Below are 22,824 nucleotides of genomic sequence, written 5' to 3' on the forward strand. Positions count from 1 at the left end.
TCGATCGAATAAGCTGGCTATTTGATTCGTGAGCAGTTGATGATGTTCTTGTACGATGGTTTGGTTTTTTTGTCTGTTGCAGTTATCAGCCTCATCACCCGGAGCTATTTCTTCCGTGGTCGCCCCGGTACTTTTGAAATATCGAGTTTGCAGGCCTCGATTACTGCTTGCTGGCTCGAGGGCCGAGGTCGACCCCGCAGCTGATGTAGCCCTTCTGCACGGTGAAGTCTTACTCATCGAAGACTCTGGAAGACAATACAATGCGATCGGAGGTAATTAACATTTCCGTTACTATTATTCTCTGATAGTGTTGGGAATTGAATGGAGCAAGAAGAAATTTCATTAAATGTATTAAATTGAATTAGTTATAAAAGTCAACTGCGATTTAATTCGTTATTATGAAACCGTGTCGTCGTAGATTTCGTCTTTAGAAAGACGTTTATATTCATTTTCGTTATTGAGAGTTTACTTTGAGTAAATTATTGTCTTCTCGAGACGCTGAAATCGTCGCGAGCAGCCGAATGTCGTTCTTATCATCAATGTGGCGACAATTAATATTTGCCGCATTATCGTTGTCTAATTGGTTTTACGGAGAAGGGATACGATTTAGAATTCTATATAAGTGTTCAAGATTGCATAAGATAGTGGTACAAAGCAGTTCTAATAATCCAAAAACGACGACAAACATCTTTTACAATCAGTTAACAATAAAGTATTCGCTGGTAATTCGCATGTTTGATTTGCTGACGCTTCTTTTCTCCGTCGACACTCGGTTTTACAAATAGGACGTTGCAGCAAATTTAAATATAAAATTTATTTAAATAATATTTGTTATTATTTGGAGCTTGCAAAAATTTATTACGCATTTTTTTCATTCAGAATTCTATTTTTATATACATTATTATATACATTTATATACATTTATATACATTTATATATATCAGGCTCCGCAAAAAGTCCTCTCGTTTTTTTTCGAAGTCTTGTTTATCTCGCTGTAATTCCTATATGATGAAGGTGATTCCTGGCGGTAGTTTCTGATATATTGAGTTTAGACGCCAATTCTGAACAGGTTTAGTGGATCGGAGTCGATTAACTCTTGAAGTTTATCATCTACGACTTCCGGCCTTCTCGATCTAGGATCGTCTAAAAGGAATCCATCTCCCAAATGAAATTTGCCGAACCAAAATTGTGCTTTCCGATCGGAAATGACGGTTCTGTGGCTTTGAGCCCGAGTTTGAACTCATAAAACAATACTGAGCGAATTGTCGTTTCACGGTCTACCATTTTAATGCTGTAAACGAATGCGCGTTTTAAATATCTTATTTTGTAAGAAAAACAAATATGTTTTGAATGCAAAAGATCACGATTCCATCAAAACAAATGTGTAGGAATGAATTACAGCGAGGTAAATAAGACGCTTTGAAAAAAACGACAGGACTTTTTGCGGGGCCTGATATTTTTCCACAAGAAAGTTCTTTTTTTCTTATAATATAAAAATGTGATTATTTTGCAGATACAGATCGCAAATACAGAGCTACAGAGAAGCTGTTGCACACGGAAGAGGAATTTCACGAAATATTGAGCAGCGCCAAAGAATTGTACGCACGTCCGTTGGCACGGAATTATCCCGAATTTCATGATGTTATCTTTCAACCTCTCGCGGATTTATCGCGGGTCAGTGCAGAGCATTGCCAAAGGGTAAGTAATTGATGTAATTATGCTATGTTAAATATTTGTCGCGTATTGAATTAAAAGATGCGCTACATGAGTTCGAGAGTCGATAAGAAAATTTTTTAACCCAAACATCACTAACTCGAATAAAAGACAGAAATAACGGATATTTTATTTATAATTGAATCTAATCAAGAATTTGAACTTGTTATTGCTAGCTACATGAAAGGTATAATTTGATGCAACAAAATTATCTCTTTTCGTTTAAAAAAATTTAATATTTTGAATAATTATTTCAAATTATTTAATTCTGATTATTTCAAGTATAATTATATCGCACAATATTGTTATTTTTAAATAGGACAATTAAAATAATGTGTTATTTATTTTTCCTCGTTGTGTGCAAAGTGCTCGAAAATTTCAGATGATCGATTCAGACGAGAAAAATTCACTTATATGAAATACATATTGCGAAAAAGAAATGAATGGAATTTGTTGGTTGATTTGCACTATGTGTTATTGAAAGAATGCGTTTTTATCGACGAGCTAGATGCGAGTGAACGGAAGGCGCGTTGAACAGCATTGTGAGAGATGGCGGCACTTGAACCGACTTACCTTGCTGCGCACCTGTTGCTTCTGTAAAGCACTTTGCCTTTCTCCGTTCCCCCTCGTGTGTCGTAATTATAATAGCGTGAGTTACTGTAACCTTTTCGAGAAAGAATGCAGTAAATATTGAATGACTCAATGTACTCGTAATCGTCATAATAAGCGTGGCATTTTTGGTTTTTTTACTTATTAACCTTTAACTTTTAACCTTAATAATTAATCTTTAACTTGAAGTCCTGGCGTGTAAAGCAAGAGTGAAAATGTAAGCTCGCATTTACATCTCTCAAGTTGAATTCAGGAAAGTCGTTTCTTGCTCGGAAATCTTATCTATCGATACCTTTCAATGTCGAAACTAATCGAGTGAAAGTACACGACTTATGCAGCAGCGAGGAGAAGGAAAGATGATAACTCATTGTTCTATTGCTCTATTTAAAAATAATATAGTGCGATGTAATTATAAGTGAAATAAACAGAATTAAATAACTTGAAATGAAATTATTCGGAATATTTAATTTTTTTTAAACAAGAGAGAATGATTCTGTTGCATCCAATTACATCTTTCATCCATACAGCTAGCAATAACAAGTAGAAATTCTTAATTAGATTCAACTATAGATAATATAAAGATATCCCTTATTTCTTTTATTCGAGCTAGCGATGTTTGGATGAAGAGTTTAGCCATAAAGTCATGTTTATCGCGTGTTTCAAACGACAATACATGTTTTCACTAAAATCGTGGCGCAAAAATGTGGTCGACGGCTGGGTACGGATACGTTGATAAGCGAATGTGCGATCTCTGGCACGACCGCAGGCCAGGCACGTACCAAGCCGCATTCAGCAGCAACGCAGGCAGCAGCCGGGACCCAAGCCGTGTGGCGCGCAGCGGTGGACGTGTTTTCTTTAGGGCTGACAATAAAGAGAGGATGCCTGTCCTTCGGATGTAAACACAAAGCCGCGCCGGCGTAGAGCCGGTTAACGAGTCGGGATGAGCGATGACGGTGGTTAGCACCCTCATAAATATTGACTTTTACAAGACGAGCGAGCGGCGTACGCGTACATACGGGCTTCGAATCGCGGCGACCGTACTACCTTCGAGGCTGCGTCTCGCGAGCAACAGCCTCGTAAAGTGAAAAACGTTCGCGGTGCCGGAGATCGTTGCGCGGGATTCGCGAGGCGAAACCGAGGGTGGAAACGCCTACCTTCTTTATTCTGCGCGCTCAACATCGCGGTCATCAATAACAAAGTTGCCGGTGCAGGCTGCAAAAACGTCGCAAAAATCGGGCTCTCCCCTCGCACTCTCCTTCTTGCTCGTTCTCTTTATCCGTCCCTCCGTCTCCCTTTCTCCCTTTCTGTCTCCCTCGCGGTGAATCGTGTTCATGTTCGGGGATCCCGCACCGAGAGAGAGAGAGAGAGATTATTGCGACCCGCCGGATATTAATTGTGGCGACTTATGATCTCCTGACGCGTTTATTTTATTTTCATCTTCGGCCGATCGGAGTGACGTCTCGAAGCGGAGTGGCGGCGGCAGACCTTGGACCGGAGCGGTACGATTTACATTTTATTTTAATGAGCGCATTAAACAGTTATCGGTTACTTGGATCAGTCTGTTCGCCGCCGCGCTCGCATTGGCCGCCACACTCGCGGGAGATGATAATTGCGAGAGAAAAATCTCACTGATGGGGGATGCTACACGCGCGACCTTCGTGCCCGTGACTGGCCAACTTCCTTTCGGGGCGAGCATTGTGATTAAGACACTATCTGCGAACGCGACTTTTGCGAGGTATCTTCATAATCGGTTGATCGGATCCGTCGAAGCTTCTCGAGCAGAATTGAGTCGTAAAGTAACTAGTAATAATAAGGATAATTGCAGTAATAATAATAAATATTATAGCTATATTAGCTGTCAGAGATGCAGTAGAACTTCCGTATTTTTTCCTCTGGTTTTTGCTTCGGTACTTTCTCTTTTGTGTTAGAATGAGAAAGGCAGAAGATATCCAATAAATTTTAATATCGATCGAAAACATGAAACAGAAAAGCGTGATTTCTGACGGATCAATAACATTGCGAGAGCGTAGAACAAAAGCAAGGAGAAAGTGTGAAAGTTCTTTATAATTTATAATAATTGAAATTAACGTGTTCTCAGATTAATATAAAACGCTTAAAAATATGACCTTTTTTCACCTTTTTCGTTTCTTGTTATATTTCATTGAAACTATATATCTCTTTATAAAATTTGCGAGAAAGCTATTCTGCCAAGCGCGACACGAAAGTTTTTCATTAAAAGGAAATGTTTATTGCACGTTATTAAATCAATTGAATGCAACACAAAGCTTTTGCTCAAAGTAGTAACTTGTTCGTAACTTTGACACAATTTGCATAACAATTTATGACATTATCCAATCGGCAAACAGCCGCGGCACGATGTATAATAAAGCGATCCCATAACTCGATTGAACTTGAGAAAAGAACGCGAGTCCCGTACGGGCGAAACTGGTTTATCTCTGGTCGAAAGGAAGTACAAGCCGTGTCTTGCGCTTCGCGCGAAGATTTACCGCAGAAACGTTTACCGAATTTTAGCGTTATAAAGGGCGATGCGGGCTCTCGACGCGATACAAAAGCGCCCGTCGCATCGCGGCGGACCGCAGGTTAATTAGCGAAAACAACTCGAGATCGTTCTCGCTATTCTCAAGGAGGGCATCACGACTGATCTTTCTCGTCCTCGTCGTGTACGCGTCGCGCGCTTCTTCACGGCGTGCTCTTTTTGTTCGACTCCGTCTCGCTTGCTCCTCACGTAGTTCGCGCTGCTGCAATTTCACTTTGGAGGCACCTCGGGGCCACTGAGCGGGCAATTAGAAGCAATCGCGCACCTGGGAGGCGAAGGAGAGACGTATATCTCTCTCTGTTTGTCTCTTTTCACCTTTCCTGCCCACCCTCCGTCCCCTTTTCTTTTTTCCTTCTCGGTAAGCGCGGGAATAACAGAAGCGGTTTTGTTTTACTTGTCCTTTCAGTAGGTTCGCAAAGATTCTTCAGGAAGATTGAACTGTTTATGAGAGAGTGTTGTTCCCAATACTGCTACCTTAATATGTCTCGATCTTGTGTCGAAGAGAACCTGAGATGCGAAACGCTGTTTTAAATCATTTTTTAAAGTTGTATTTGATGTAGTTAATTTTGGATGGTTAATTTTTATAATATTAATTTGTTATGATACAACATTTGCATATAATTTTAATATAAATATCTTCAAGATTTAACTATGAAATATTGAGTAGTGTTATTCATTTATTTATAATTTATAATCTTTAAATTTACAATTTTATCCATTGACAATCTTGCTATACATATGTCAAGCATGAATTTTTACGCAAACTTTTTATATATCGCAAATTAGTTCTTTCAATAAAATTATATCATTAAAATACTACAGACACTTTAGTAAAAAAAAAAAGTATTGAAACATATAGAAGCAAGTTTGAGAAGTCCGATAATGAGTTCCGAAGAGAATCTTAACAAGCGCGGTTCAAAGTTTTGTTAGCTCTTTGACAAAGAGTTTCGGTCAAAGCTGAGCGGCTTTTTTCGTCGTGTCTGGCATCTTTGTTATTTTGACCGGCGAGTTCAGAATTTTGAAAGGAATGAGAATGAGCTCGCGATACTTTCGGCTCTGTTCTCGCTCGTCGTTGCATCGCCACCGACATAAATTACGTTCTTGTGCATCGCAGCGCGCTACCAGTAGTGTCGTGGTCATTCGTGGTGATGCAACGGAGAAGCACGGCGGTTTCTGCGCGACGTACCTGCATCGTCGAGGAGCGCGCATCGCGCCGCATCTTTGCGCGAGAATGCGACACGACCGCGTCACTCGGGGACCAACGCCCTCTTTGCCGTTTGTATTTTTTTGTCGGCGCACGGCGATTAACTTATTTACCGCGACGGTGGTAATTAATTCGCCTGGGAATCGTAATTTCAGGAAATTGGTTAAGTGAAGATGAATTGCGCGTGCGTAGCCGTGCCACGATGCGTATCATACTCGTTTTGTGCATTTTGCTTCTTCAAATCGCACATCTGTAATCAAACTAATAGCGCACGCAACGACAATTTACAATATTGGAGTTGAATATCGGTGCGTAAAAATCGGTACGATTCAATTTCCCCAAAACTCTCTCGATTAACTGTTCGAACTCTCGTGCTCTTTTGAACTCTCACCCTTTGATCTCTAAAATTGAAACATAAAAAAAGAGATAAATATTTAATGACGACACTTTTGAAACAACTCAATATTTTCCAACGTTTTATTCGATCTCGCGAGATGTAGTAAACTTTATTTCACTCTTTTGAAGAAAGCGTTGAAGGGAGCGCTAACGACTTGAGAATTATTTGACAAAACAAACTGCAGTTAAGGATCGTTAAAGACTTAATGGATGACACCGGTCTCGTGGAAAGCTGGTGAAACCGAGCGTTTAAAAGTTCATAAAATAACCGACGCAAAATTTTCGCGCCGCACTGTCGGTCGGGTCTCGGTTGAAGGTGGACGGGCACCGCACCTGTAGGGCAATGCCTCCTCGTCGGTCGAGGCGCGCGAGAATGTGAAAGCTGCACCTGAAACCGGCGGTTTTGCGCCAAGCGCGATGACGCGTTTTGCCCGGATCGCTCTTCTTGCGGCCCGTTGTCGGAAGATTGCGGTGAGAGCCGGCCGTTGTGGATTCGCATGTTTCGGGAATCGTACACGAGGCGAGGCGAGGCGTGCCGAAAGGACCGAGCGTTCCAATCACTGATCAATCTTAGCGTGCCTTGACCCATCGATTTATCTGAGAGTTTCCGCCGTTTCTCTTCGCGGCGGGGAATCAACTCACTCTCGTTTTTGGAACACGTTACGAATTTAGGCGTTACGTCTAGACTGTTTGCCACTCGTCAATGTCACACGTTGGCCGAATTTCTTAAGACCCGCTTGCAGTCCCAAGCGAATGATTGCTAGTCCCTGTTGAAGAGATTGCCGAAATCTTCATCGATTAATCTAGATATCTTTTATAATTGACAGAATTCAGCACTTGACTGCGCTAATATCAAATTTAAATATTGAAATTACAATAATTTGCATAGTATAATTTTAATAATTTCGTGAAATCACGATGGAAGATTGCGAGAGCGAAGTTATTTATATCTCAATCCAGTTTTACATTATTAGAAAAATCTTAACATTGTGTCGAATTACAAGAGTGATATTCACGTGCCGATACATTTTCGAAAAACTGCTCAGACCGGGAATTAAACGGGTGTAATTTTATTCGCATTAGGCAATGTTCTGCACTTGGCTCCATTTTTTTGCGTGTTGGCGATGAAAAAAAGGGGAGACGTTGGTGAAGTGGAAAGTGGAGCACCTATGTAGCTACACACGAAAGGACGTAAGAGGAAAAAAAGGGTCGGACGTGTCTCAAGAAAGTGGATGATCGTCGTCGCATTCGTCGGGAAAGTGGACGGGGATACCGGACCGCCGGGAATGGTTTCGATTTCATCGTCAAGCGTCTCATTTTTCTCATATGAGAGGGGGAAGGGATAGCTATTTCGTGGAATTTAATTTCTACTTGCTTGCCCGATGACAGATGCTCGGCGACAAATCTTTTCAGCTATAAACTTGGCAAAGTATCTCGCCAGACATGTTATTTCCTATTCTTAAACATTCGAGATTGATGCAAATTTTATCTATAAAATTTTTACAATCTTATCCTAGTTATTTTCTGTTCTATAAACAGTTATATGTTCCAAAAATATTTTATGAAAACAATTTTTACATTTTTTTCCCGACTTGTGCAGCATAATATTAAATTTAATTTTTTTGCTAAGTTTAAATCATCTTGCAATACACATAAATCAATGTAGATATATTAATCAGCAGCAGAAAAGTATTCTTCGATCATTTTCTTCCGTCGTTCTTGCCGCCATGTTTCCGTCGCGCCCTGCCAATGCGACGTTAATGATCCAATTGCTAATAATTAACGTAGATTGGAGGAGAACGTTTTGAAGATTGTCGTCTTCTTATTTACTGGCAACGCGACACTATCGCATTGCCGGCTGGCGAGGCAGTCTTTAAAAATGCTTTCAAGTACTGCAGCGCAGAAATTATGCACACTTAAATGAATATCATGAACAACGATCTGCTGATTATTAATTTCTTGATTTCTTGAAGTCAATTGCAAACTCGCGAGGATATACATTATGCCGATCGCATTGTGAAGACAGAAAATTCAATAATTCAATTTTTTAGTCCTTTTGTGTTCGTTTGATCTTTGTACCGGCAAAGAAGCTTCATCATTAGATTATATATATATCATAACGCGGGACTGCGTGAGCTTTTAGCGCGAGGATAAGGAAGCGAGCGGGAGAAAGAAACCCGGCGAGAGACATAAAAAAGATCCATCGCTGGTGGAGGGCTTAATCGCACTTTGGAGCCGCGCCTTTTAGCGATGATATTTATTTTTAACGCACCGAGGACAAGGTTGGAGGAGCTAACAGAATACCTGGCGACAGTATCGAGAAAATGATAAATGTCCCTATTCGACGATTCGTCCATGTCCGATTGTTAATGGGACCATTCTTATCTCTCACATTTTTGCTGGTCGCTAATTTTTTTTCTTTAATTCCTCATAGGACACGCCTTGAAGAATGAAAAATGAGCTATTTTATATTCCTTGTTCCTTCTTAGAAACTATTAGTTGGGCCTATAAAAAAAAAGAAATAGGAAGTTTTGACTTCACTAAGACTGATAAGGAGTTTAGATGTTCAACACTGGCTGAATAAAATATAATAGCTTTTCAGCGTGTAAGAATAAATCACAATAAATTTCGAATGTTTGATAAAATAATTATTCTATTAAGATTCCTTGTGATTTTCAAGGGAATAATTTGCTTGAAGATTTCTAATTTACAATAACGTTTCATCATGAAACGAGTCTTTTTAGCAGCGTCGAAGTCTTCGCAGGTCTCTTCGTCGGTCATTCCTAGGCTCGAAGGCGCAAAATGCGCGTCATAAAGGCGAGGCATAGTTCGAACTTCACGCGCTGCGTGAAGATACAAAGAGCCGAGTTAGTTACAGTTAGTCCAATATCGTGGTCTTTTACACATCGCACGTTCCGTTCGGCATACGGCGAACGCGTTTAAAGCTCGCCAGGAGACCACCACCAAAGGATTAGAATTCTCACGAGAGGCACGTCGCTGCGTAATGGCCCTGCGTGGCAGCCGGATAATTTATAAGGCGACCGCTCGCGACTAATCGCCCGAGCGTATGCACACGCAGAATGATGTAACTTTACGTGTAATCGCAATTTTTTCCGTACTCATCAGTGGGAAACGTACGATCGCGGGATTTGGCTTTGAACTCTCTTGAACCTTTAGAAATCCTTCCTCTTCAATATGGGAGGAAGAGGAGATTGTTAAAAAAAGAAAAAAAAACAATATTTTATCTTAAAATATATTTGATGCATTTATTCTTTTACTTTCACTCTGACATTCTCATTTTTTTTCTCCCGTTCATTCTAGTCTTATTAATGACGCGCTCGAAGTATTACTTCGTCTAATAATCAGAATTGAAAACGATTTTTTTCTGCTCATCGATTTTCTGCGCTCGGGGTCTCGCATTAGCCAAATTCGCCTCACAGACAGAAATGCTGTTCGTGTGTCTGGCCTGTCCCGGACGCATTAATCAAACTCACGATCTCTCGGCAAACGCCCTAGGAAATCGCGATGAGATGTTCTCACCGGCGCGGTGCGCTTTAATCCGAGACAGGAGAAAGTGCGTTTCGTGGTATACACGCGCTCGCGCATATTTCGTGTGTGCAAAGAGGAGGAAGGTCTCCTCTTCTCCTCCGGTCCTTCGATCTGAAAGAAGTCGACAACCTCCGTAACGACCGCTCTCGTGACATATTAGTTTTGCAAGCGTCTCACGACATGCCTACCGCTACAGTCCCCGACTGGCATTCTTTTCACACACGGGATTGTTTAATTCCGAGCCGGATTTACGATCGTCCTATAAGATACAATAGAGTTCCATTATGCAAAAATTCGCTTACCAATATCGTGAAATCAATGCAAAATTGTCTATTAAATGATGCAACGATTGAGGGATCTATAAATCCTTGCTTTCACGGAAATTTCTCTTCCGGTTTCTCGATACCATTGATGTATCGTATCATACATCATTGAGTTAAGTATGTAGATCTTTTGATTCTATAGCACATCCGCTTTGCCAATCCCACGCTTTCGTTTTCAAATGTTTATCGAATAGAGATTTCTTGATATATGAATTTCATAAAAATTCGTACGCTGCTGCAAAGTAGTTCAGTGCGGGTAATCGTTAGCGATATCGATGGCATTGGTTGCACACGCCCATGTTTCCATTGTATGCGTTTGAACATTGCGCTCGCGATAATCCTTTGCGGAATTCGTATTGCATTGGCGGCGAAACGATCTTTTTGAGAGTAATAATTCCACAACTAATTTGAGCAATTTGTAACTTATTTATATATTTATGTCTATTTATCATCTAAAATTATCTTTGAGAAATAATTTTTTAAGAAAAGAAAAATATAAAATATATTTAATATTTAAAGAGAATAAATTAAGAAGCTAGATTAAATTATTAATTTGTAGATCTAAAACTGAATAACGACACATTCAAATCTAAAACACATTAAAAATGTTTTTAGTTTTTCAGTTCAAGTTGGAGGTTTGCTAAAAATAATAAGAAAATTGAGAATACTTGAGTCTATTTTCGTAATTTACTTTATAATTCTAATTTATTCTCTGCAAGTAGCACTGCTCTCTTGCAGCAAATTCAAGAAGTGCCACGTGCATTCTCATGCTACATGATTTCCGCCGCCCATGTCTTGTTGCATTCCGAGTACATACGTCATGTGCGCATCATCGTTCGCGTTTTCTCCTGCTGCTTTCCGCATCGCGGCTCACTCCTCTCGACAGGCTCGGCCGGGTGGAGGAGGGCGACTCCTCGATCGGGAGATCGAGCGAGGCGGCCTTACAACATTATTAAAGCGCAAGTAAAAGCAGCCGATCGGCCGTGCACAAGAAAGGGACGGGCGGGTCGATGGATGGCCGGAAAGAGAAAGACTTTTTTACGAGGGACGCGAATCTACTTTCTCCGGTACGTCCACACGGCGAACGGCATCGAAGACGAGCGTCGTCAGCTCGAAGAGCCGGTGTTTAATTCGGCAGTGAAGCGGTAACGAGGCGCACATCCGGTGCACGTGGGCGCCGCAGTCTCGGTCATGAATTCGAGACAATTGGCGGCCACATGCGGTAATGAGTGACTTTTTCCGAGTGCGCGCTTATTTTCCACATCAATAAACAAATAACGCAAGGAGAGATCTCGAGATTCTCTTGTAACAAATTTAGAAATTATTTTACATATTTATTGAAAAATAATTAGACTGGACAGAAAACAAGGAAATATTAAAAATTACAACTACCAATTTTATTTTTATATGTATCTTAATTGTTTTTTAATTATATCAAATACATATAAGCTCGTACGATAATCCATCGAATTAATATGATATATTAAAATGGCTTAGCGAGCCAACGCTGATTGCTGATGCGAAAATTTTCTCATGTTTCGTATAGAAACAAATATGTCTCAATGTAGATGAACAAAGTTTCTATATGAAACATAAGAAAATTTTTGCGTCAACAACCAGCGTTGCCATTTTGACGCTAAGCCATTTTGATATATTTATGTATATTTTTCACTGAATGTCGTATTTTGATAAATTGAACTATAAAATCGTGATGTCATATCGCTCAGTGGACCACCACGTTTGATCGATATTAAATATTAATAACACGTTGCGACCGACAAGTGATACTTTCTCCATCAGCAGGAGTGACAATTACAGATGACAAAAATTATTGGATTTATCGTAACCTGATTACGGCGCGCCATTTTTTTCATCATGAATAACGACGCGGGAGAAAGAGCTGTTTACCTTGTTGATAGCGTTTAATTAATTACTCCGCTTATTGATTGCCCCGTTTATATATATGGCGCTTAATTAATAGCATCAGGATGAAAAGCGCGATTAACATAAACAAAACGCGTGAGCTATTCAATCACGCATCGATAATCAATAAGATCGATACAGGAAGCATCAGTGCCACAAGTTGTCGCACGATCTCGTTTATCAATCGTCCATCTCTCAGAAGATTGAGGAGAAATGAAAGCAAAGAAAGAAAGTGTCCTGAAAGGCGAGTCCTGATAGCGAACTGTCCCGACGACTATAAAATAATAATGGGATAAACGCCTACGCATAGTTGGTCCCTAATAACGAGCGGCCGCTCGACCTGCTTTTTTTGGGAACGCCTCCCGCTCGCATACTCGTCGTCGTCGTCGTCCTAGATGGGCGGCAGGGACGCCGAAGGGACGGGCATGCGCGTGCGACGTATAATTAAAACCGCCTCCGAGGAATGCATCTGCGTATTCGTGCGACGGCGAGAAGCAGCACGAGCGAAAAATTGGCGACGGTGCTCGTCGTAATATCCATGCCAGCCGAGATTATCGATAATCGAACGTCCATCACTATTCAGGCGATAAAAGAAGCCACGACTTAGATCGCTCGTACAGGGTGCCTCACGTTTCGCGGCCTCTGATTTCGCGAGACAGTTGAAGCCGCTGACGGGGATCGTTCAAATTCTCATTTTTAATTTCGCAAAGTGTCGCGTAAGGGACGATCGACTCTGGATTTAACTCAAGGCTATTGTCGCAAGTAAGATCACGGTTGTCGCACACCCTGTTTGTATCGCGCGGTCAAATCAAACGCGCAGCGAAACCACACACGATACATCCCGGGAGCCCGTTTAATTATTAATTTCACAGTCGATTAACTCACCTGACGCCTAATCATTATTTCACGCGACTTTATAACCAGACTGCTCGGCGCGGACGATATTCAACCGCGGCGTTTATGTCGAATTCAGCGCGGTTTCCGGTAACCGCGATCGTATAATCGCGGTCCTGCTTAATTATTTTATTAATTATTTTCCCGCTACGCGTGACGAGCGCGGCGAGACGTTAAGCGGCGCGAAGCGCGGCAATCTCCGCGTGACCGCGTATGCATACATAATTCATGACCGCCGGAGACATAGACACTTCCTCTACTCTCGACAGCCTCGAAAACGAATGGGTCACCCTGTACCTATCCTATCGTCGTCGCCAGCGCGTATAATGCGATGCATAAATGCATGGAGGCACGCAGTGCGTGCACGCTTAACATAGATACGTATCTGACAATAAGAAACGCATCGACACGCCGACGCATCGCATCATGACGGAACGACGTGACGATGCAACGCACGTATCGTTGCTTCTACATGCACGCAGGCAACCCTTTTTTCATTTCACGCCGGCTATCATCTCTCCTTCTCTCTCTCTCTCTCTCTCTCTCTCTCTCTCGGCCGAGTCGAGTGACTTATCGATATGTAACGCGTGATACCTGCAGTCAAGACGGTATGATAAAAATTCGTTGCATAGAATGCGACTTGGAATGCGATATCTCTCGTCGCAGAAGAGATTGCTTGCTGCGGTAAACATTTTAATTATGCGCTTATTTTGAATCTCGCGCATATCATTGAGACAACGTAAATAATTATACTTTTTTCATCTATACATACATTTACGAAGTGCAATTTCAAAATGACGTATACATTTTTTTTTTGTGATTTCTATGTGTCACCTTTATATCGCAGCATGTATAATAAAACGAAATAATTGCCAAGTCAAGTCACTATCTAGATTAGAAAAAGAATAATTACTTGTGTGATGAATCGTATAATATATGCGTGTATAAAAAATTATAATCAAATATGAATGATAATTCTTGCACTTTAAAAGACCAGAAAATTCTACAGATGTAAAAAATTATTAATTATTATATTATCTGTTGGATAAAAATTCTTAGAGAATATTCATGTTTTAAATCGTATCTCTGGAAAGTCAAGTCTTCTCTGGAGCGAAGATTTGATCTGTCCTTCGGGAATTGCCTCATCTGACGTGCCTTATCGCTTGGTTTATAGCTTAACAAGTCGTCGTTCCTCTAATCCTTTAGGTTCGGATAAGAGCAGGTCGACGACCCGTTGCGTTGCAGCTAAACTAAACTCGATTCCGATGCTTCCTAATGCAGTGTTTATATAATTCTTTAATCTAATCTGGTTGATTTATTACGTACAGAAAGAAACTTCACGTCGTTTCATACTTTTACATTTAAAACTTACAACGATCTGACAGTTTATTACCGCAAATATTGTGTCTTGCAGTAATTTATACATTAATTAAGAACATGTACTTTTTTGCACGAAATTACGTATACTTTCTTGCCTAACAGCATCGATAGACTCCAATCGAGTATCTGGAGCGATAAGACACTCCCGACTCTCTCTTTCGCGTTTTCTACCCTTTTTTTTCCCCTCTACATTGTACGAAGAGAGAACGCTCTCTTTCCTTTGAAATTTGAAGTACGCTCGGCAGATCGGTGTACAATTTATCGCGATAATTGTTGCCCCGCCGCTGTGTTAGAGTCAGAAGAACTCCGCTTTCCTTGCGATAGCACACATAAGACGTAGCAATTAAACCGGAACAAATTGGTTGTTGGGAATTGAGCTCTCTCGTACACAGCGGCGGCAGTTTTATTGTGATTACACGGTGCCTCCGATAGATACGTATTCGTAGCTCGGAGGCAGGCTGATTGACTCTCGTCGATAATTTCCATCCGCCTGCGTCTCGGTCTGGAAGACCTTGCCATTAAAGGGCCTTGAGAGCGTTGCGTCCCGTCCATCACGTCTTTTGCGTATCTGCGTGCACCCTGGACAAAACCACGGACTCATCCCTTGGACACGGCGAGCGCGGCGCGTTTCTTGCTCCAAAACCGTGTAATACAATTTCATGAAGCGCGGCGCCTTTATTACGACGAAATTAATTACTACGTGCCAGATGTATCGCGCGCGTATTCTTTCCGGACCGGTTTATTTCCATTTTGTTATTGCGCCCGTGAAGTCACGCATCTGCATATCGCAAAACCGCGAACTCTCGTCCCCTTTTGTTTATAATTGTATCATAAAGCGATAATTAGAGCTTCTTTAAAAAGCAGCGCGAACGCGGGCTGCACGATATTTACATTGCCGGCTCCACTAGCTACTGTAACATTATCGAGGCGACCTGCCGATGCCTTTGTGGGCAGAGGTGGTCTCACGGATTACCAAGCTCATTCATATCGAATGCGCTGCTTGGGACGATGTCCTGATTGAGCATAATGCTGCGTCATAAGTCAACGGATAAATATACGCTCTTCTCGAGGACGCGGTCTGGCCTCGAACAGTTTAAGGTCTTTGACATCATCATGGGCTACAAATGTTCCCGGTGATCGGTCAGGATGCTTCAAGAGCGCGACGTCAGCGAAATAACTATTTCCGCTGCTAACCAGGCTTGTTAACGAAACGTATGATAAATGTTCGGGGAAAAAGTGGAGACGTGTGACGAATTTGTTTGATCAAACAGAGCGATAATATATTTTTCGTATCGGCGAACGAAAGATATCAACTCGAAATTAACGCGTACTTCTGATTTTACTCGCATTCTCACGTTTAATCATGTTTCGTTGATTGTAATCTACCTTATCGTTAATTTATAAACATTCACCGTCGTAATATCTCAAACATTTTTGCGAATACGCCACACACGCTGACGAGAATCCGGTGGCAGCTGTTAAATTGCCGCGCGGCACAAGTGGTCTTATAATAACGTAAAATATATAAACGCGCGAAGGCTGTGGGCTAAGTGACAAGTGACGGACGCGACAGATCGAAAATAATGAATCAGAAAGCGACGTATATTGCGTCCTGAACTCAAGTCACTTTCCTCATGTATTATACATGATCCCCCGCTCACCCCCTCTCCCTCCCTCCGTATGTTGGTCGTATTGTATTTTAAAAGCCAATTCTAACGTGCCCTTTTTGCTTCCTTTTCAGATCCGCGGGGCACTCGAGAATTGGGACGGCGGTGCCTTCAAGCCGGGTAAGTACACGCACATGTACACGGGATTCTTAGCTATGTGCGCGATTATCGATTACGATGCCAAGCGACCTTAACGAGTTTATTATGCCTTACGAGAGAGCGGCCGAGGCAAGTAGTCCTCGGCTCTCTGCACATCTTAGGAAACTGGTAAAGTGGAACTTATCAAGGCGACCGTGCCCTTCCCCTTCGACAATCCTCGTCGACGATCCTGTCCTTCCCTTTCTTTTACTCCTCTTTTCTTACTGCGTTTTCCGATAATCGTGCGTGATAGACGGCGAAAGCGATCGACAGGGGCGGTTACGTTGCATTTAAAAAGACGCGCTAATTAAGCGATTCCCCCTCGTGCGCTCGCGCGCGATCGAGATTTGCTATGCTTTATGCATTCGTACTCTCGTCGTTTCTCTCTCTCTTCTTCTTTCTTTCTCTCTTTCTCTCTCTCTCTCTCTCTCTCTCTCTCTCTCTCTCGGGCTCGCGTTCGCCGCCGTACTTTTCATCTGGCGCTGCCGCTATTACCGTGAAATGACTATCACCCGCCATTTCGAATTTACATTAATAAGATCGTCGATTTTTTTATCGCGCGGGACGACGACGTCGATCGTAAATCGCCGCCGCGCGGCTCACGCGTGCACACCGCGGGGGGAATTTATTCGTGCTACTCGGGCTCGGTGTTATCTTGAAACACGATATCGCGCGCATTTTTTCGCGCTTGTCCGCTCGTGACTCACGCACGGCTCGCACTTTTTGCGGCGCGTCCGTCCCGAGGATATAATTGCACGATGTCAATTCGCGCAGCGCGAACGTAGGAAGTGGCGAGGACTACTGTAAACTCGCGACGCGGCTCGCGTTGAATCCGCGAATTACACGGTGCGGTCCGTATTTCACGGCGGGAGACGGAATGCGAGTAAAAATGTTTAATCGGAGGAGATAACTCACTTTCCGGAGATACAAAAGGGAAAAGGAAACGTGGGTATCCTGTAGATCGACGAAAAAAAAAAACCGGACGAGATGGAGACATTAATAATTTCAGCTCGATATTAATTTATTCTTCAATAGCACAGTTCCATTACGTCGCGTCTCAGTGCGGATTCTTTTATTTTCTAATGCACGCGCACAGAACGCAGAAAACGACGGCTGTTAATTATCGCCGGCGAATGCAAAATCTTTCCCGCGGGAGTGATACGACAAGCGCAATTATTTTACGGCCGGGAAAGGATAATAATTTGACGACGGAATTCGGTGCTTTTTTCTGCGCGCATCGCGACGGATTTTAATTGCGACGGTGTACGCTGTCAACAGGTAACTTATTTCCCGGCTCGTTTTGGAACTCTTACTGGGAATACCTGGAGAAATATAGCGAGGCTAGGAGGACACTGGACGAGCTGAGAGCGACCGAGGACCCCCTACTGCACTTTCTCAACCTTAGGCAGGCGGCCGCGAGGCACTCGCCCTCGTCCTTGCTTCTTCTACCGGTGAGTTATTGATAGCGCCATAAAATTGCCGTCACAGTGTTTCGGCTCTGACAGAATTACTCTGGTGTTCAACTTAATAAAAATGTTGATAAAGCCACCGGGCACCGCGTGTTACCGAAATACCGGGGCAACTTTCGCAGGCGATACTCTCAATGTCGAATCTGTTTTAATTAAAACAGAATTTTTTCGATACAAAATGAGAGCGGAAAGAATTATTATCGAATTAATTATTAATTATTCATATTTGCCGTTATGAAATATGAGAGAGGAATCCAGACTAATATTATCTGTTCGCTGGGCTGTAAATCATGTCATCGTTGCCGGCTTAATCGATATCAGGCGTGTTGTAATATATACGCCTACGATTATGCTTGACTAATAAAGATTCGGCCTTGTGAATGGTAAATGTACGCATCGCCGCATTGCCGGTTTTAGTTCTTAATCCCGTATACCGCGTGACTAAAGCATGCGCCATAGAAGGTATGCGCCGAGGAAAAGATTGGGAAAGGGTGGTTTAAGAATAATAAAATGAACACAAAGAGGAGGAGAGAGAGGTGTGGAATTCCCCTCTCGAGGGGGAAGATACTTCTAATTAAGCCTAATTACATTAATTCGTTCCGCGACTCTCTCAAACGCGCCGAACGCCGGACCACACTTCTCCTTCGAGATTATTTAAATTGCAGCCGACGAACTTTACGAACCGGCCGAATTGTTCGGCTCGCGATCGGGAGGCCGGAAATCGTCTCGTGAGACGATCGTAAAAGTTACCGCGCGTGTTTCGTGTCTCTCGCTCCCGGGCACTTGATTCTTCAGTGAAAGTCTTATCTCGCGCTGACGCAACGACACGCGAGAGACCGTCATTTTCGCTTAGCCTTTCGAAATTCTTGTATACGCGATCGCTTGTCGATCGGTGCAAATTTATTTATTTTTTTTTTTTTTGCAATACAAGCGTGATGAATGCACGATAAAAATCGACCTAAAATTAGTCAAAGATATGTCAGGTCGATGAATCGATCGATCTGGTCTCACAAAGGGAACATTCTATGTAGGATTATTCAAAGAAATAAGCGCCTCGCCTCTTTCACCTAGATGCCTCGAGTCGATTGGAAGCGAGCGGTTTAAGTTAATTCCACCAATAGGCGGCTGATTGTAAAATACAGGAGAAGAAAAAAATATCCGACGCGGTTCCCTCGTGTCGGTGAGAAGCGATGCGTGTATAAGATGAGCTATGTGACAGCTTATAACGGGTGTAATGATCGGAGGTCCGGAACGCACGATGGAATCGCGGCGGCCGCGACTTTAACACTCGTTGAAATATAGACTTGGGGCTTGTAAGTCACGCAGGTATACGCAAGGGAGAAACCCGTGCGCGCGCGCGCGCGCGCGCGCCTACCTACCTAATGCGCGCTCATGACGTTGATAAGTGTCGGTAAATACAGTTTCGTTATTGGGCGCATTGTTATCTAAATTTGAAATCCAGAAACCCCCTCAAGTGCTGCCCTTATCCTGTTAAATAGACTCTCTTGATCCTGCTGGCTAGACTTTTAATTGGCGAGAGACTTGGCAATTATTGATAATAGAAAATAACCGGCTGCTTTGCAATTATCCCTTTACTCTCGCTCCGCAATCTAGCGAATAGATTTCGCGAAATGTTTCTCGCGAGGAAACGAGTTCTCGAGGTTAACGCGCTTCTGCGCGTTTCACGCATTTGCAATTCAGTGCGTTGAACGGGCGAGCGTTTAGAGACGCGGCTTACCGAAACGTCACCGTTATCAGATTTACCGGGAATGTGAAATTTCACCTGACCGTTTCTGCACCTGTAACCGCGACGGCCAGGCTACCAGTGTCCTGCCTACGCCGCGGTGGATTACGAGACGCCCTGTTACACGTGGGTGTCCGCAACGGTCCGCGGTGTCCGTTTGTGGCGCAGGTTATATGAGGTTTAACGCCGCGCCGATGCGTTATTTACTTATATCGTCGTGGGTCTAAGAGAGAAACAGCGGCGAGCGTGCGTAAGAAATTGCGGTACGTCGTTATGAAATGCTGATCTTGATCTCCCAAGCGCCCACGCGCGTATAAAATGCGTATAGAACGATATGGCGGCTTATTATAGCTATCTGCTATATAATACATAAATCACACCCGAGTGCTTGAAATACTCTCCGGAAAAGTATTTTTCTTCCACGCGACCCACTAACGCCCACGACGATTTTACGGTTGTTTGAGTAAATGTGCTAATAGCGTAATATTTGCTACTTCCAAGATGTAAATTTTCAAAAACTTGGAAACTGAGTTTAATCCCACTATTTTTATTCGCCAAATGTATAATTTTATTATAGAAATTAGCACGATATAATTTTGATGCAATGTAATATTTTTGTAAACGTTATTTCTACCGTATTTGCGAGACGATGACTTTTCAAAGTCCAAGATAAGTCTAACATAAATATTAGCTGTGGAAAAGTGGCACAAATCGTCACTCGCAGGCATAGTTATGCCTGTATTCGGTACGCACGTGTACGGCTTCGGCAAAGCTAGTCATTGTTTCTCTTCTGTACCGTAGCGAGTTGCAGAACGACGAGTGATTTACGAGGTGCACTCGTCCTACCGCGGTAATATATGCCTCGCCGAAGGGAGGTACAAGAGAGATAATTTTGTGAAAGGAGAACTCTAAAGAATGTGCTTCGAGTGCTTTAAGGTCCAAATTGATTTTCCAATTTTCTCCTATCCTCTGTTGCTCCAGGTTTTTCGCGGTTTATTGAACATTTACAAGAAAGACCAAAAATAATACAAGCATAGAGTATTTCAATTAAATAATCAACAGAAATATGTTGAATAGTTGGGTTATTATTATATCGCTATTTAATACATTAGAACTTTAACTGTAACACAGATAGTAAATAATCTAAGATGGTATCAGCGAATAAAGCAAATTGCAAAACTAGCTGGCTGGTTAAATGCCGAATAGCTTTATTCGTTCATGATTGAAATATATGTGTATATTTACGGCACACACGTACACATAATAATTGCAATTGGAACTAAATTTCAATGTTTCTTTTCACGAACGAAAAAGATTCGAAAAAGAATTCGAAAGTTCGACTGCATTTGTCTACTTGCTGCGATTAACGGGGCATTTGTTTTATCCTTTTCTGATCAAGATCACGGATTTGTACCCAATTTGCCATAAATCGGCGTATAAACAGCTATCAGGCATTCTTCAGTTTTCTTTTCTTCTTTTATATTTCATTTATCGGACTGATTTAATTTACTTCGCCGCGCGCTCAGTGATGCCCCGCGGAATTCCCGTTGTCACCGATCACGGCACGCCGCGGTGTTGCGATTATGCCAAGATTTATTCGCGCCGAAATCTGGGGGTATTTAAATTGGACATTTGTTTCGTCGCGTGGGATGCAGGGTCATGCGTAAACTGCAGTTAACCGTAAACTATGTGCCGAGAACTTTGAGTGTGCCTGGATGGTAACGGTTTCCTCGGTTCGCGCAATATATTCGCGTGTACGTAACAGGTCGTGATTCTGTACGTCGTGTCACGGGGATGATGAACGACCTCACGTCGTCATCAATGATCATCGCGCCGCGGCAATCTGACGTAAGTCGACAAATCGAACTTTGCCCTTTCCTTGCGGTCGAATCCTGCGCTCGTGCGCAACAACGAATGCACCAAACTGCAAATATACGAATATGTGTGTCGTTGTTTACGAGTGTCGCCTTGAAATTATTTCTCTCCTGTGTTTTTAAACACGCAAGTAGAATTTATGAAAAGTTCTACTTGAAAATATTTTGCGGTAAGGAAGCGCGCAATCTGATTTTAGCAGAAAGTTTTGATTTTCTGTTATTTGCAAGTCTGCAAGAAATTTTTAAAATTTCTTGAGAAAGAAAATATTATTTACTGGTTTTTGTTGTTAATTTTTTTCTATTTTACAATTTATTATTTCCATTTTTTAATATAAATTCCGGCAAACAAGGTTCTAAAACAAACTATTCCGCAATATTCTCGAATCCTAATTAATTAGTCATGATTTAATTTCCACGGAATGACCGTATCACCGTGAGATATCGCAGTGGCGCCTGCAAATGTATATATAAAGCGCGCAAAAAGAACATGCAAAATCGAATGTTAAAGAAATTTTCTTGTAGCAGCGGATTATCATTGATCATGTTTTTTGCGCCACGCGAGACTGAAAATAATTAGGTAAGGAAATAAGGGCTTGATATCTATTCCGTTAAGCGATAAGACAGCGATATGATCGCCCTACCAATTAGTTCCGCGAAGATAATTGGCGGATACATGAGGAGCTGCGTGCACACAGAGTCATTTATTTGATGACTGCGGATGTAACATTCGCAGTCGGATCTCTTGCTCGGGCATCGATAAGACGATTTGACATGCGATAAGTCCTCCGGTAGTATAATAGACATATGGTGTACGTACGCTCTCTCGCGGAAAGAGAGACGCGTATAGCATGATAGTGTCAACAGTGAAAACCTGCCGCTACGATCTGCAAGTTAACCATGAAGAATCTGGTTTGTCGCAGCAAACCACAGCCGCCGCGATTACGCAGCGTGAGTACGCAAAGTTGCAGCGCGAATAAGTGCCGCCATTGCTCATGTTTACAACTAATTAAAATGTAGTCTCGCTTGAGGAAGCTGCCCGGCGGAATCGCAAAATAGATGCGGATAGCAATTTATAATGTCTCGTGGGAAAATCATTATTCAATTTCAAACGAGTAATGCGACGTAAGATGCACCGCGAATTGAGAGCAGCGTGAAATCATAGAAATCTTGATCGCGTCGGTATCTTTTATTTGCATAATTACGAGTCTTTGCCTGTGAAATACAAAATAATAATAAAATAATAAAATTTGGTGAATTCATATTTCTATATAAAGACATTAAAAAATCGATATTTCTATTTAAATAGATTGAAAACTTTCAGGATCGCTAATAAGCGAATAATCGAGATATCAATTTCGTTTCAGTTTTATAGCATGAGATGCTT

The 22,824-nt window shown here is 42.1% G+C and overlaps 1 protein-coding gene across 3 annotated transcripts in view; it reads left to right on the plus strand.

Annotated features, from left to right (window-relative positions):
• LOC105675351 (rho GTPase-activating protein 20-like) overlaps positions 1 to 22,824 on the plus strand; it is a 190,175-nt gene that overhangs the window by 41,304 nt on the left and 126,047 nt on the right. For all 3 annotated transcript variants that reach the window (XM_012372400.2, XM_012372401.2, XM_067355511.1), the window contains exons 2-5: positions 83 to 272; positions 1,514 to 1,698; positions 16,290 to 16,335; positions 17,632 to 17,804. In XM_012372400.2, the coding sequence (XP_012227823.1) occupies positions 83 to 272; positions 1,514 to 1,698; positions 16,290 to 16,335; positions 17,632 to 17,804 (594 nt within the window). The remainder of the gene's footprint in view (positions 1 to 82; positions 273 to 1,513; positions 1,699 to 16,289; positions 16,336 to 17,631; positions 17,805 to 22,824) is intronic.

Source organism: Linepithema humile, chromosome 5, assembly GCF_040581485.1.
Source record: "Linepithema humile isolate Giens D197 chromosome 5, Lhum_UNIL_v1.0, whole genome shotgun sequence".
Taxonomy (NCBI): Eukaryota; Metazoa; Arthropoda; class Insecta; order Hymenoptera; family Formicidae; genus Linepithema; species Linepithema humile.